The following is a 14500-nucleotide window of genomic DNA, read 5'->3' as shown; positions in this document are numbered from 1 at the left end:
CTCCAATTAAGGAGCACCTCAATTGATGAGTAATTACCCACTAAAATGAAAGTTAATGTATCTGAACACTAAAAATGTCACATTAAGTATATATATGATAAGTAGTCATCAATTAAAAAATAATTTTACGTACCAACATAATTATTGTAGTGGTCATTATTTTTTTAATTTTTTTTTTTAAATATTGCTTTTTGTAGTTTAAAGCTATTTATTCATGAATTTTACAGATATATCAAAATGTGGGATCTGGAAACAAACTTCACACAGCTTATATCAATCATATTTGATTTTATAAGTACATGTATCTCTGTGATGAGAGTTGTAACTGGGAACTTTATCAATGGAAAATTAAAACTGAATAGATTTTTCAGTCCTCACTTTCTTGAGAATACTGTCACAAAAAACTGAGAATGGTCCAGGGCTTTCCATTGAAGCCAGTAGCCGGCGGAAATCCGCCGTTTACGGTGGCTTCAAGTGCCGGCTACTTCACTGACAAAAATATAAATTCAAAAAGAAAATAATATCTTTTTCAAATGTTTACAGGCAGCCGAGAGACGTATTTTCGCAAAGTGGCGGCCACGATAAACAAGGATGAAAAGTCAGTGTTTACCTTGGGCTAAATATAGTTCACATGAATTCAGGTCACTGATTGGTTGTCTATTTAAAGTCAGAATGCATCGTTTCTTTTCAAAGATAACAAGAGAGACGTTCCGGTGGTCATTGAAGGATAACAATAGAGACGTTCCGATGGTCATTAACTCGTTGGCTTTTTTTACTTTTAAAACGTGAAGACAATCAGATAGGATGACAATCTTATGTTATGGAATAATATCAGTCAAATTAAAGAAAGTGTAGTAGATCATATTGTTCAGAATCTGAAAAACAGTATCTTTTGAAGTTCATTTTTCAAAGCCCACGTGGTGTTCAGAGAATCAAGGTCAAAAACGAAAGTAGAATATTGTCGACTCGACCTCAAATAAATAACATTTCCAAATGATTTATGTATCCGACTTATTGAACAGTATACAAAAAAAAAAGAGAAAATCCGAGGATATATCAATTTTCTGTCAATGCTTGAGAAATAATTGTATGATTTTAGTTACGCGTAACAGTCTTTAGAGAGAAAAGGGGGTCATTTGTTTACAAATGCACGTAGTTCTGCTAAATAAATCGATCAAGATTTTTAACAAACCCGATTATTATATAAATAAATCTCCTTTAAAAGTAAATGAATTTTAAGCATAAGGTAATGAAAATAAAAAACTATAACATAAAAAAAAATTTAATTTCTTTGAGATTTTTTTTTTTCTTTAATTTCATACATAAAAAATGGTCATTTGAAAGATGAAATTAGGTGCCAGGAGATTGCGAGAATGCAGGATTTTGCTCTGTTTATGCCAGAGCTTCTGGGGGCCTTGAGCGGCCCCCAGACCCCCTGCCATAAGGCACCAAGCTTCCAGCTTGGTGGGCGTCCGGCTTCGCGAACGCATGTTACAGCCGCCTATAATTTTAATTCAGCCTTCTACTTCAATTTCAATGGAAAGCCCTGATCAACATGATCAAATGCATAAACTTTGCTACTTAAAAGAAGCACAAGTTCATTTTTTAGCTCACCTGGCCCGAAGGGCCAAGTGAGCTTTTCCCATCACTTTGCGTCCATCGTCCGTCGGCATCCGTCGTCGTTAACTTTTACAAAAATCTTCTCCTGAAACTACTGGGCCAAATTAATCCAAACTTGGCCACAATCATCATTGGGGTATCTAGTTTAAAAAATGTATGGCGTGACCTGGCCAACCAACCAAGATGGCCGCCATGGCTAAAAATAGAACATAGGGGTAAAATGCAGTTTTTGGCTTATAACTCAAAAACCAAAGCATTTAGAGCAAATCTGACATTGTGTAAAATTGTTTATCAGGTCAAGATCTATCTGCCCTGAAATTTTCAGATGAATCAGACAACCCGTTGTTGGGTTGCTGCCTCTGAATTGATAATTTTAAGGAAATTTTGCTGTTTTTGGTTATTATCTTGAATATTATTATAGATAGAGATAAACTGTAAACAGCAATAATGTTCAGCAAAGTAAGATTTACAAATAAGTCAACATGACCGAAATGGTCAGTTGACCCCTTTAGGAGTTATTGCCCTTTTTAGTCCATTTTTAACCATTTTTTCGTAAATCTTAGTTATCTTTTACAAAAATCTTCTCCTCTGAAACTACTAGGACAAATTAATCCAAACTTGACCACAATCATCATTGGAGTATCTAGTTTAAAAAATGTGTGGCGTGACCCGGCCAACCAACCAAAATGGCCGCCATGGCTAAAAATAGAACATAGGGGTAAAATGGGTTTTTTTTGGCTTATAACTCAAAAACCGAAGCATTTAGAGCAAATCTGACATGGGATAAAATTGTTTATCAGGTCAAGATCTATATGCCATGAAATTTTCAGATGAATTGAACAACCCGTTGTTGGGTTGCTGCCCCTGAATTGATAATTTTAAGGACATTTTGCTGTTTTTGGTTATTATCTTGAATATTATTATAGATAGAGATAAACTGTAAACAGCAATAATGTTTAGCAAAGTAAGATTTACAAATAAGTCAAATTTACCGAAATGGTCAGTTGACCCCTTTAGGAGTTATTGCCCTTTTTAGTCCATTTTTAACCATTTTTCGTAAATCTTAGTTATCTTTTACAAAAATCTTCTCCTCTGAAACTACTAGGACAAATTAATCCAAACTTGGCCACAATCATCATTGGGGTATCTAGTTTAAAAAATGTGTGGCGTGACCCGGCCAACCAACGAAGATGGCTGCCATGGCTAAAAATAGAACATAGGGGTAAAATGAGGTTTTTGGCTTATAACTCAAAACCAAAGCATTTAGAGCAAATCTGACGGGATAAAATTGTTTATCAGGTCAAGATCTATCTGCCCTGAAATTTTCAGATGAATCGAACAACCCGTTGTTGGGTTGCTGCCCCTGAATTGATATTAAGGAAATTTTGCTGTTTTTGGTTATTATCTTGAATATTATTATAGATAGAGATAAACTGTAAACAGCAATAATGTTCAGCAAAGTAAGATTTACTAATAAGAACCCGTTTAGGAGTTATTGCCCTTTTTAGTCCATTTTTAACCATTTTTCGTAAATCTTAGTTATCTTTGACAGAAATCTTCTCCTCTGAAACTACTGGGCCAAATTAATCCAAACTTGGCCACAATCATCTTTGGGGTATATAATTTAAAAAATGTGTCCGGTGACCAAGCCATCAAATCAAGATGGCCGCCACAGCTAAAAATAGAACATAGGGGGTAAAATGCAGTTTTTGGCTTATAACTCAAAAACCAAAGCATTTAGAGCAAATCTGACGGGATAAAATTGTTTATCAGGTCAAGATCTATCTGCCCTGAAATTTTCAGATAAATCTGATAACCTGTTGTTGGGTTGCTGCCCCCGAATTAGTAATTTTAAGGAAATTTTGCTGTTTTTGGTTATTATCTTGAATATTATTATAGATAGAGATAAACTGTAAACAGCAATAATGTTCAGCAAAGTAATATTTACAAATAAGTCAACATGACCGAAATAATCAGTTGACCCCTTTAGGAGTTATTGCCCTTTATAGTCAATTTTTAACCATTTTTCGTAAATCTTAGTAATCTTTTACAAAAATCTTCTCCTCTGAAACTACTTGGCCAAATCAATCCAAACTTGGCCACAACCATCTTTGGGGTATGTAGTTTGAAAAATGTGTCCAGTGACCCAGCCATCCAATCAAGATAGCCGCCATGGCTAAAAATAGAACCTTGGGTAAAATGCAGTTTTTGGCTTATAACTCAAAAACCAAAGCATTTAGAGTAAATCTGACATGAGGTAAATTTGTTTATCAGGTCAAGATCTACCTGCCCTGAAATTTTCAGATGAATTGGACAACCCGGTTTTGGGTTGCTGCCCCAGAATAAGTAATTTTAATGAAATTTTGCCGTTTTTGGTTATTATCTTGAATATTATTATAGATAGAGATAAACTGTAAACAGCAATAATGTTCAGCAAAAAAAGATTTACAAATAAGTCACATGACCGAAATGGTCAGTTGACCCCTTTAGGAGTTATTGCCCTTAATAGTCAATTTTTAACCATTTTTCGTAAATCTTAGTAATCTTTTACATCTTCTCCTCTGAAACTACTTGGCCAAATTACACCAAACTTGGCCAAAATCATCATTGGGGTATCTTGTTTAAAAAATGTGTCCGGTGACCCGGCCAACCATCCAAGATGGCCGCCATGGCTAAAAATAGAACATAGGGGTAAAATGCAGTTTTGGGCTTATAACTCAAAAACCAAAGCATTTAGAGCAAATCTGACAAGGTGTAAAATTGTGTAACAGGTCAAGATCTATCTGCCTTGAAATTTTCAGATAAATCGGATAACCTGTTGTTGGGTTGCTGCCCCTGAATTAGTAATTTTAAGGAAATTTTGCTGTTTTTGGTTATTATCTTGAATATTGTTATAGATAGAGATAACTTGTAACAGCAATAATGTTCAGCAAAGTAATATTTACAAATAAGTCAACATGACCGAAATGGTCAGTTGACCCCTTTAGGAGTTATTGCCCTTTATAGTCAATTTTTAACCATTTTTCGTAAATCTTAGTAATCTTTTACAAAAATCTTCTCCTCTGAAACTACTTGGCCAAATCAATCCAAACTTGGCCACAACCATCTTTGGGGTATGTAGTTTGAAAAATGTGTCCAGTGACCCAGCCATCCAATCAAGATAGCCGCCATGGCTAAAAATAGAACCTTGGGTAAAATGCAGTTTTTGGCTTATAACTCAAAAACCAAAGCATTTAGAGTAAATCTGACATGAGGTAAATTTGTTTATCACGTCAAGATCTACCTGCCCTGAAATTTTCAGATGAATTGGACAACCCGGTTTTGGGTTGCTGCCCCAGAATAAGTAATTTTAATGAAATTTTGCTGTTTTTGGTTATTATCTTGAATATTATTATAGATAGAGATAAACTGTAAACAGCAATAATGTTCAGCAAAAAAAGATTTACAAATAAGTCAACATGACCGAAATGGTCAGTTGACCCCTTTAGGAGTTATTGCCCTTAATAGTCAATTTTTAACCATTTTTCGTAAATTAAAGTAATCTTTTACAAAAATCTTCTCCTCTGAAACTACTGGGCCAAATTAATCCAAACTTGGCCACAATCATCTTTGGGGTATATAGTTTAAAAAATGTGTGGCGTGACTTGGTCAACCAACCAAGATGGCCGCCACGGCTAAAAATAGAACATAGGGGTAAAATGCAGTTATTGGCTTATAACTCAAAAACCAAAGCATTTTGAGGAATCTGACATGGGGTGAAAATGTTTATCAGGTCAAGATCTATCTGCCCTGAAATTTTCAGATGAATCGGTCAATTGGTTGTTGGGTTGCTGCCCCTGAATTGGTAATTTTGAGGAAATTTTGCTGTTTTTGGTTATTATCTTGAATATTATTATAGATAGAGATAAACTGTAAACAGCAATAATGTTCAGCAAAGTAAGATCTACAAATAAGTCAACATGACCAAAAGGTCAGTTGACCCGTTTAGGAGTTATTGCCCTTTATAGTCAATTTTTAACCATTTTTCATAAATCTAAGTAATCTTTTACAAAATCTCCACTGAAACTACTAGGCCACAATCATCTTTGGGGTATCTAGTTTGAAAAATGTGTCCGATGACCTGGCCATTCAACCAAGATGGCCACCACGGCTAAAAATAGAACATAGGGGTAAAATGCAGTTTTTGGCTTATAACTATGAAACCAAAGCATTTAGAGCAAATCTGACATGAAGTTAAATTGTTAATCAAGTCAATATTTATCTGCCCTGAATTTTTCAGATAAATTGGACAACTGGTTGTTGGGTTGCTGCCCTCCAATTGGTAATTTTTAAAGAAATTTTGCCGTTTTTGGTTATCTTGAATACTATTATAGATAGCGATAAACTGTAAACAGCAATAATGTTCAGTAAAGTAAGATCTACAAATAAGTCAACATGACCTAAATGGTCAATTGACCCCTTAAGGAGTTATTGCCCTTTATAGTCAATTTTTAACAATTTTCATTAATTTGGTAAATTTATGTAAATTTTTACCAAATATAGTTCTCTGTTACTAATGGGCAAAGTTCATTATAGATATAATTGTAAGAAGCAAAATCGTTCAGTAAAGTAAGAACTTCAAACACATCACCATCACCAAAATACAATTTTGTCATGAATCCATTTGTGTCCTATGTTTGATATGCACATAGACCAAGGTGAGCGACACAGGCTCTTTAGAGCCTCTAGTTTAAAATACATTTGATTTATACATGTATATAAATGCATTTTATAATCATTTTAGTTTACTTGTCTTAGACAGTGTTGATTGTTTGTTGTAGAAAAATTTGTTACAATGGATGGAAATTACAGTATCAGAACCAGAGAAAAGAACTGTTACTTCCATGAAAGTTCAGGATACATTTTATGTGTATCTTATAGAGACAAGGTAAGATCAGTCATTCCAAAAGTTTAAGAAACCATAGTAAAAGTTAGTTAATTTGTGTTGTTCTTGCAGAAAAGGTAAGCTTACTCTAGTACAAGTAAACATGGTAAAGTCATATTACTATTTAGATGTCTAAATGCCACAAGATGTCAGACTTGTCTGACAGTTGTCCGAGTGTTAACCTGCTGAAATAAAACCTCTGCAATACACGAAGGTCATCCATCAATCTTTACCAGACTGCTTGAATTAATTAAAATTTTATTATTTATGAAGGTAAGATATCTTAATATATTGTATTGTCTTTAATAAAGAAAATTACAATTAAATAATCCCAAATCAAAATCTGGAATCAAATTTTACTTTAGCTTGTGAACTGATCACATACAAAATGAACATGACATAATTAATATTAAACATGTTAAACATTAAAATCAAGACTTTTTTTGTTAACCCAAAATATTGCATAAACATTTCATTGGGACACTTTAAGAATTTTGTTTAGTTGGATACAATTAGAAGAATTAAATTGTGTTTTAATCGAAGTTTCATTACTTAAGACTTATCTATTTAGTTATGTGCTTTTTTAAAGCCATGGCCGTATACGTAGTGAAGAGGGCATTAAGTTTTACCCTTGTTTGTTTGTACATTTGTCAGTGTGTCCCAAAATTGGTTTTGGTTCTCTAACTTTAGTTTTCCTCAACCAAATATTATGAAACTTATACACACTGTTAATTACAAATAATTACCACAAAACACAGGCCAGAGATGAATTTTGGTGGCATCGCTTTTATCATTTTAGAGTTATGCTCCTTTACAATTGGAAAAATTGCTGGAATTTTTTTGTCGAGCCTGCAACTTTTGTTGCAGAAAGCTCGACATAGGGATAGTTATCCGGCTATGGCGGCGGCGGCTACGGCGGCGGCGGTGTTAGCTAACTTCTTAAAAGCTTTATATTTTAGAAGGTGGAAGACCTGGATGCTTCATACTTTGTATATAGATGCCTCATGTTACGAAGTTTCCGTCAGTCACATGTCCAATGTCCTTGACCTCATTTTCATGGTTCAGTGACCACTTGAAAAAAAAGTTCAAATTTTTTGTAATGTTGAATTCTCTCTTATTATAAGTAATAGGATAACTATATTTGATATGTGCGTACCTTGCAAGGTCCTCGTGTCTGTCAGACAGTTTTCACTGGACCTCGACCTCATTTCATGAATCAGTGAACAAGGTTAAGTTTTGTTGGTCAAGTCCATATCTCAGATACTATAAGCAATAGGGCTAGTATATTCGGTGTATGGAAGGACTGTAAGGTGTACATGTCCAACTGGCAGGTGTCATCTGACCTTGACCTCATTTTCATGGTTCAGTGGTAATAGTTAAATTTTTGTGTTTTGGTCTGTTTTTTTCGTACTATATGCAATAGGTCTACTATATTTGTTATATGGAATGATTGTAAGGTGTACATGTCTAGCGGGCAGATGTCATGGGACATTGACCTCATTTTCATGGTTCAGTGGTTATAGTTAAATTTTTGTGTTTTGGTCTGTTTTTTTTCATACTATATGCAATAGGTCTACTATATTTGTTGTATGGAATGATTGTAAGGTGTACATGTCTAGTGGGCAGATGTCATGTGACCTTGACCTCATTTTCATGGTTCAGTGGTCAAAGTTAAGTTTTTGAGTTTTGGTCTTTTTATCTAATACTATATGCCATAGGTCAACTATTTTTGGTGTATGGAAATATTTTATGATCTTTATGTCAGTAGCGCAGGTTTCTTTTGACCCTGACCTCATTTTCACGGTTCATTGCACAGTGTTAAGTTTTTGTGTTTTGGTCTATTGTTCTTAAACTATAAGTAATAGGTCAACTATATATGTTGTATAGAAGCATTGTTAGCTGGACATGTCTGCCTGGCATGGTTCATCTGACCTTGACCTCATTTTCATGGTTCATTGGTCTTTGTTTAGTTATCTTGGTTAATGTTAAGTTTATGAGACAGTTGTAATAAAGCTTTATACTTAGGACTATCTACATAATATCAATGATTAGTATAGAAGGCGAGACATTTCAGCGTGTGCACTCTTGTGTTTCTGTTCTCTGACTTTAGTTTGTCTCAACCAAATGTTATGAAACCTAAACAATCAAGTTTGAATTTTGGTGGTGTCATTTTTGTCGAGCCTACAACTTTTGTTGCAGAAAGCTCGACATAGGGATAGTGATCCGGCGGCGGCGGCGGCTACGGCGGCTACGGCGGCGGCTACGGCGGCTACGGCGGCGGCGGCGTTAGCTCACTTCTTAAAAGCTTGATATTTTAGAAGGTGGAAGACCTGGATACTTCATACTTTGTATATAGATGCTTCATGTTACGAAGTTTCCGTCAGTCACATGTCCAATGTCCTTGACCTCATTTTCATGGTTCAGTGACCACTTGAAAAAAAAGTTCAAAATTTTTGTAATGTTGAATTCTCTCTTATTATAAGTAATAGGATAACTATATTTGATATGTGCGTACCTTGCAAGGTCCTCGTGTCTGTCAGACAGTTTTCACTTGACCTCGACCTCATTTCATGGATCAGTGAACAAGGTTAAGTTTTGGTGGTCAAGTTCATATCTCAGATACTATAAGCAATAGGGCTAGTATATTCGGTGTATGGAAGGACTGTAAGGTGTACATGTCCAACTGGCAGGTGTCATCTGACCTTGACCTCATTTTCATGGTTCAGTGGTTATAGTTAAATTTTTGTGTTTTGGTCTGTTTTTCTCATACTTTATGCAATAGGTCTACTATATTTGTTGTATGGAATGATTGTAAAGTGTACATGTCTAGCGGGCAGATGTCATGTGACCTTGACCTCATTTTCATGGTTCAGTGGTCAAAGTTAAGTTTTTGAGTTTTGGGTCTTTTTATCTAATACTTTATGCCATAGGTCAACTATATTTGGTGTATGGAAATATTTTATGATCTTTATGTCAGTCGCGCAGGTTTTATTTGACCGTGACCTCATTTTCACGGTTCATTGCACAGTGTTAAGTTTTCGTGTTTTGGTCTATTTTTCTTAAACTATAAGTAATGTGTCAACTATATATGTTGTATAGAAGCATTGTTAGCTGTACATGTCTGCCTGGCATGGTTCATCTGACCTTGACCTCATTTTCAAGGTTCATTGGTCTCTGTTAAGTTATCTTGATTAATGTTAAGTTTATGTGACAGTTGTAATAAAGCTTAGCCTTATACTTAGGACTATCAACATAATATCAATGATTAGTATAGAAGGCGAGACATTTCAGCGTGTGCACTCTTGTTACCGTTCTAGGGTTATGCACCTTTACAAATAATTTAAGTTTGGATTTAACACCTCTTCTGATTGACTGACATTATTTTGTTATCAGCCCATAGACATAATTTAGTCATGTGACCGTGACGTCATCAGCATTTTTTCGTGGTTTTCTACAGTTTAAAATGGAATTTAGAATTAATTATAAGAAATGACTGTTATATTTTTTCTGTCTATTCGAAATAACATAAAAAAATGTGGTGCACACTGTTAAATAACCCGCTACGCACGTTATTCAGTATGCACCAAATTTTTTATGTTATTTCTTCATAGACAGAAAAAATATTGCAGTCATTCCTTAAATGGAAAAATTGATTTAATTTTGTTGAAATGTACATGACTTGTATACACAATGCTTCTTTCACAAAAGTCAGATCAAGTACAAATCTAGGTAAAGTCACTTTTAAAGTTCTTGTATTATGACCCCTTATAACAATAAATACTAGCTGGGGCATCCTCCAGTCAGGGGTACTACTTGTACAAGTAGTTTTTATTATACGACCGCAAAAATTTTAATTTTTCGTCGTATATTGCTATCACGTTGGCGTCGTCGTCGTCCTGCGTCGTCGTCTTGTGTCGTCCGAATACTTTTAGTTTTCGCACTCTAACTTTAGTAAAAGTGAATAGAAATCTATGAAATTTTAACACAAAGTTTATAACCACAAAAGGAAGGTTGGGATTGATTTTGGGAGTTTTGGTCCCAAAATTTTAGGAATTAGGGGCCAAAAAGGGCCCAAATAAGCATTTTCTTGGTTTTTGCACTATAACTTTAGTTTAAGTAAATAGAAATCTATGAAATTTTGACACAAGGTTTATGACCACAAAAGGAAGGTTGGGATTGATTTTGGGAGTTTTAGTTCAAACATTTTAGGAATTAGGGGCCAAAAAAGGGCCCAAATAAGCATTATTCTTGGTTTTTGCACAATAACTTTAGTATAAGTAAATAGAAATCAATGACATTTAAACAAAAGGTTTATGACCACAAAAGGAAGGTTGGGATTGATTTTGGGAGTTGAGGTCTGAACAGTTTAGGAATTAGGGGCCAAAAAGGGGCCCTAGTAAGCATTATTCTTGGTTTTCGCACCATAACTTTAGAATAAGTAAATAGAAATCTTTGAAATTTAAACACAAGGTTTATGACCATAAAAGGAAGGTCTGGTTTGATTTTGGGAGTTTTGGTCCCAACAGGTTTTTAGGAATAAGGGGCCCAAAGGGTCCAAAATTGAACTTTGTTTGATTTCATCAAAAATTGAATAAGTGGGGTTCTTTGATATGCCGGATCTAACTGTGTATGTAGATTTTTAATTTTTGGTCCCGTTTTCCAATTGGTCTATATTAAGGTCCAAAGGGTCCAAAATTAAACTAAATTTGATTTTAATAAAAATTGAATTCTTTGGCTTTTTTGATATGCTGAATTTAATCATGTACTTAGATTTTTGATTATGGGCCCAGTTTTCAAGTTGGTTCAAATCAGGATCCAAAATTATTATATTAAGTATTGTGCAATAGCAAGAAATTTTCAATTGCACAGTATTCAGCAATAGCAAGAAATCTTCAATTGCACAGTATTGTGCAATAGCAAGAAATTTTCAATTGCACAGTATTGTGCAATAGCAAGAAATCTTCAATTGCACAGTATTGTGCAATAGCAAATATTTTCAATTGCACAGTATTGCGCAATAGCAAGAAATATCTACATTGCACAATATTGTGCAATAGCAAGAAATTTTCAATTGATTGGAGTTATCTTTCTTTGTCCAGAATAGTAGTTGAATCAACTTAAATCATTGTTTTAAACAATACACAATGTATATTCACTTTTACTACCAACTGATAAATTAAAACAATCTTTACCATTCAGTGATAACATGCACTTTTTGTTACATTTTAATATTTTATGATGTATTTAAATGAGTAGTTATTGTTGCAAACTCCATTAGAAATTTGAATTGAGATCAGTTTTGAAAAAAGGGAAAGGGGGATGTGAAAAAAAAATGGTGGGGGCGGGGGGGGGGGGTAAATTTTTCTCATTTCAGATTTCATAAATAAAAAGAAAATTTCTTCAAACATTTTTGTCGAGCCTGCAACTTTTGTTGCAGAAAGCTCAACATAGGGATAGTGATCCGGCGGCGGAGGCGGCGTTAGCTAACTTCTTAAAAGCTTTATATTTTAGAAGGTGAAAGACCTGGTTTCTTCATGCTTTGTATATAGATGCCTCATGTTACGAAGTTTCCGTCAGTCACATGTCAAATGTCCTTGACCTCATTTTCATGGTTCAGTGACCACTTGAAAAAAAAGTTCAAAATTTTTGTAATGTTGAATTCTCTCTTATTATAAGTAATAGGATAACTATATTTGGTATGTGCGTACCTTGCAAGGTCCTCATGCCCGTCAGACAGTTTTCACTTGACCTTGACCTCATTTCATGGATCAGTGAACAAGGTTAAGTTTTGGTGGTCAAGTCCATATCTCAGATACTATAAGTAATAGGGCTAGTATATTTGGTGTATGGAAGGACTGGAAGGTGTACATGTCCAACTGGCAGGTGTCATCTGACCTTGACCTCATTTTCATGGTTCAGTGGTTATAGTTAAATTTTTGTGTTTTGATCTGTTTTTCTCATACTTTATGCAATAGGTCTACTATATTTGTTGTATGGATTGGTTGTAAGGTGTACATGTCTAGCGGGCAGATGCCATCTGACCTTGACCTCATTTTCATGGTTCAGTGGTCAAAGTTAAGTTTTTAAGTTTTGGTCTTTTTATCTAATATTATATGCCAAAGGTCAACTATATTTGGTGTATGGAAATATATTATGATCTATATGTCAGTCCCGCAGGTTTTATTTGACCATGACCTCAATTACACGGTTCATTGCACAGTGTTAAGTTTTTGTGTTTTGGTCTATTTTTCTTAAACTATAAGTAATAGGTCAACTATATTTGTTGTATGGAAGCTTTGTTAGCTGTACATGTCTGCCTGGCATGGTTCATCTGACCTTGACCTCATTTTCATGGTTCATTGGTCTTTGTTTAGCTATCTTGGTTAATGTTAAGTTTATGTGACAGTTGTAATCAAGCTTTATACTTAGGACTATCAACATAATATCAATGATTAGTAAAGAAGGCGAGTGCACTCTTATTTTGAGAGGATTAATATTCAACAGCATAGTGATTGCTCAAAGACAAAAAAAAATATTTTAAGTTCATTAGACCACATTCATTCTGTGTCCAAAACCTATGCTGTGTCAACTATTTAATCACAATCCAAATTTAGAGCTGAATCCAGCTTGAATGTTGTGTCCATACTTGTCCCAACCGTTCAGGGTTCAACCTCTGCGGTCGTATAAAGCTGCGCCCTGCGGAGCATCTGGTTTGCTTTGAAGAAGTAAATTTTAATACACTTTGTAAGTGAATTTGTAAGATATTTATTAACTTGTATAGGTAAATAATTTTATTGGCTTAGTTATGTCCCTTAGATATTCAGATTCAGATATTAGATTTTTTTTGCTTATACAAGTAAAAAAGTCAAACAGTCAAACTATCTTTTTTTCTTGAATTTCTCAATACTTCTTTGTTCTAATAGAATTTTAATTGTCTGTCCTTTGCAAATGTCTTTACTTTAAATTTAAGTGTTATTTCATGGACAATGAAAATCTCACATGTCTATTATTTTCAGAACAGTGCTCATTTACTAGCCCCAATTGGGCAATTTTTTTTCTTGCACAATTACTTATAATCTTTAATTTGCACCATTAGTTTCTCTGTTGAATTAATTATATATAATGAGATGAAACATTGAACTCTAATAAAAAAGATATGAGCTAACCTGAGAAAAATTGTTATAAAAGGCATGTTTTTGCATCTCAAAAGTTGAGAATTTTAGATATTGTAAAACAAGTTGCTGTCTTTAAAAAAAAGAAAAGCAATACTTGAACCTAAGACTACTGACTCTCCGGGCACCAAAAGATTGTTATACGACCGCAAAATTTTTTTTGTGTCGTATAATGGTATTGTGTTGTCGTCGTTCAGTCAAGACACATTTAGTTTCCGGACAATAACTTAGGTTTTAGTGAATGGATCTCTATTAATTTTTACCAGAAGGTTCAATACCACTAAAGGAAGGTTGGGATTGATTTTGGGGGTTATGGTCCCAATAGTTTAGGAATTAGAGGCCAAAAAGGGGCCCAAAATAAGCATTTTTGTAGTTTTCAAACAATAACTCGTGTTTAAGTGTTTGAATCTCTCTGAAATTATACAACAAGTTTCCATACCATGAAGTGATGGGCAGTAATGACTTTGGGGGTTATGGCTCAAAATTTTTTGGAATTAGGGGCAAAAAAGGGGAAAAACTAAGTTTTTCTGGTCAATGGACAATTAAGACAATTTAAAAGCAGTGTAAGGGAGGTAATTCAAAAACAGTTAACATACAATGTTTTGTATGTTCAGATTTACCTCCCTTACACTACTTGTAAATTATGTATAAAGAAATGTCAGGTTTTGGACTCATTGCTAAAAAAAGGGTGGTTGAAGTAGTTTTCAAATTTTTTTCCCAAATTTCTCAAATTCCAAATTTTTGAAAATATTGCATAATAGATTTGTAAGATCTTGACATTTGT

At 34.2% G+C, this 14500-nt stretch overlaps 1 protein-coding gene across 1 annotated transcript in view; it reads left to right on the top strand.

Annotated features, from left to right (window-relative positions):
• Positions 1 to 14500, top strand: part of LOC143063631 (sorting nexin-4-like) — a 92613-nt gene that overhangs the window by 11365 nt on the left and 66748 nt on the right. Inside the window, exon 2 of the mRNA XM_076235877.1 lies at positions 6441 to 6547. Coding sequence (XP_076091992.1) covers positions 6441 to 6547 — 107 coding nt within the window. The remainder of the gene's footprint in view (positions 1 to 6440; positions 6548 to 14500) is intronic.

Source organism: Mytilus galloprovincialis, chromosome 2, assembly GCF_965363235.1.
Source record: "Mytilus galloprovincialis chromosome 2, xbMytGall1.hap1.1, whole genome shotgun sequence".
Lineage (NCBI taxonomy): Eukaryota > Metazoa > Mollusca > Bivalvia > Mytilida > Mytilidae > Mytilus > Mytilus galloprovincialis.
This window is presented reverse-complemented; position numbering and strand designations above follow the sequence as displayed.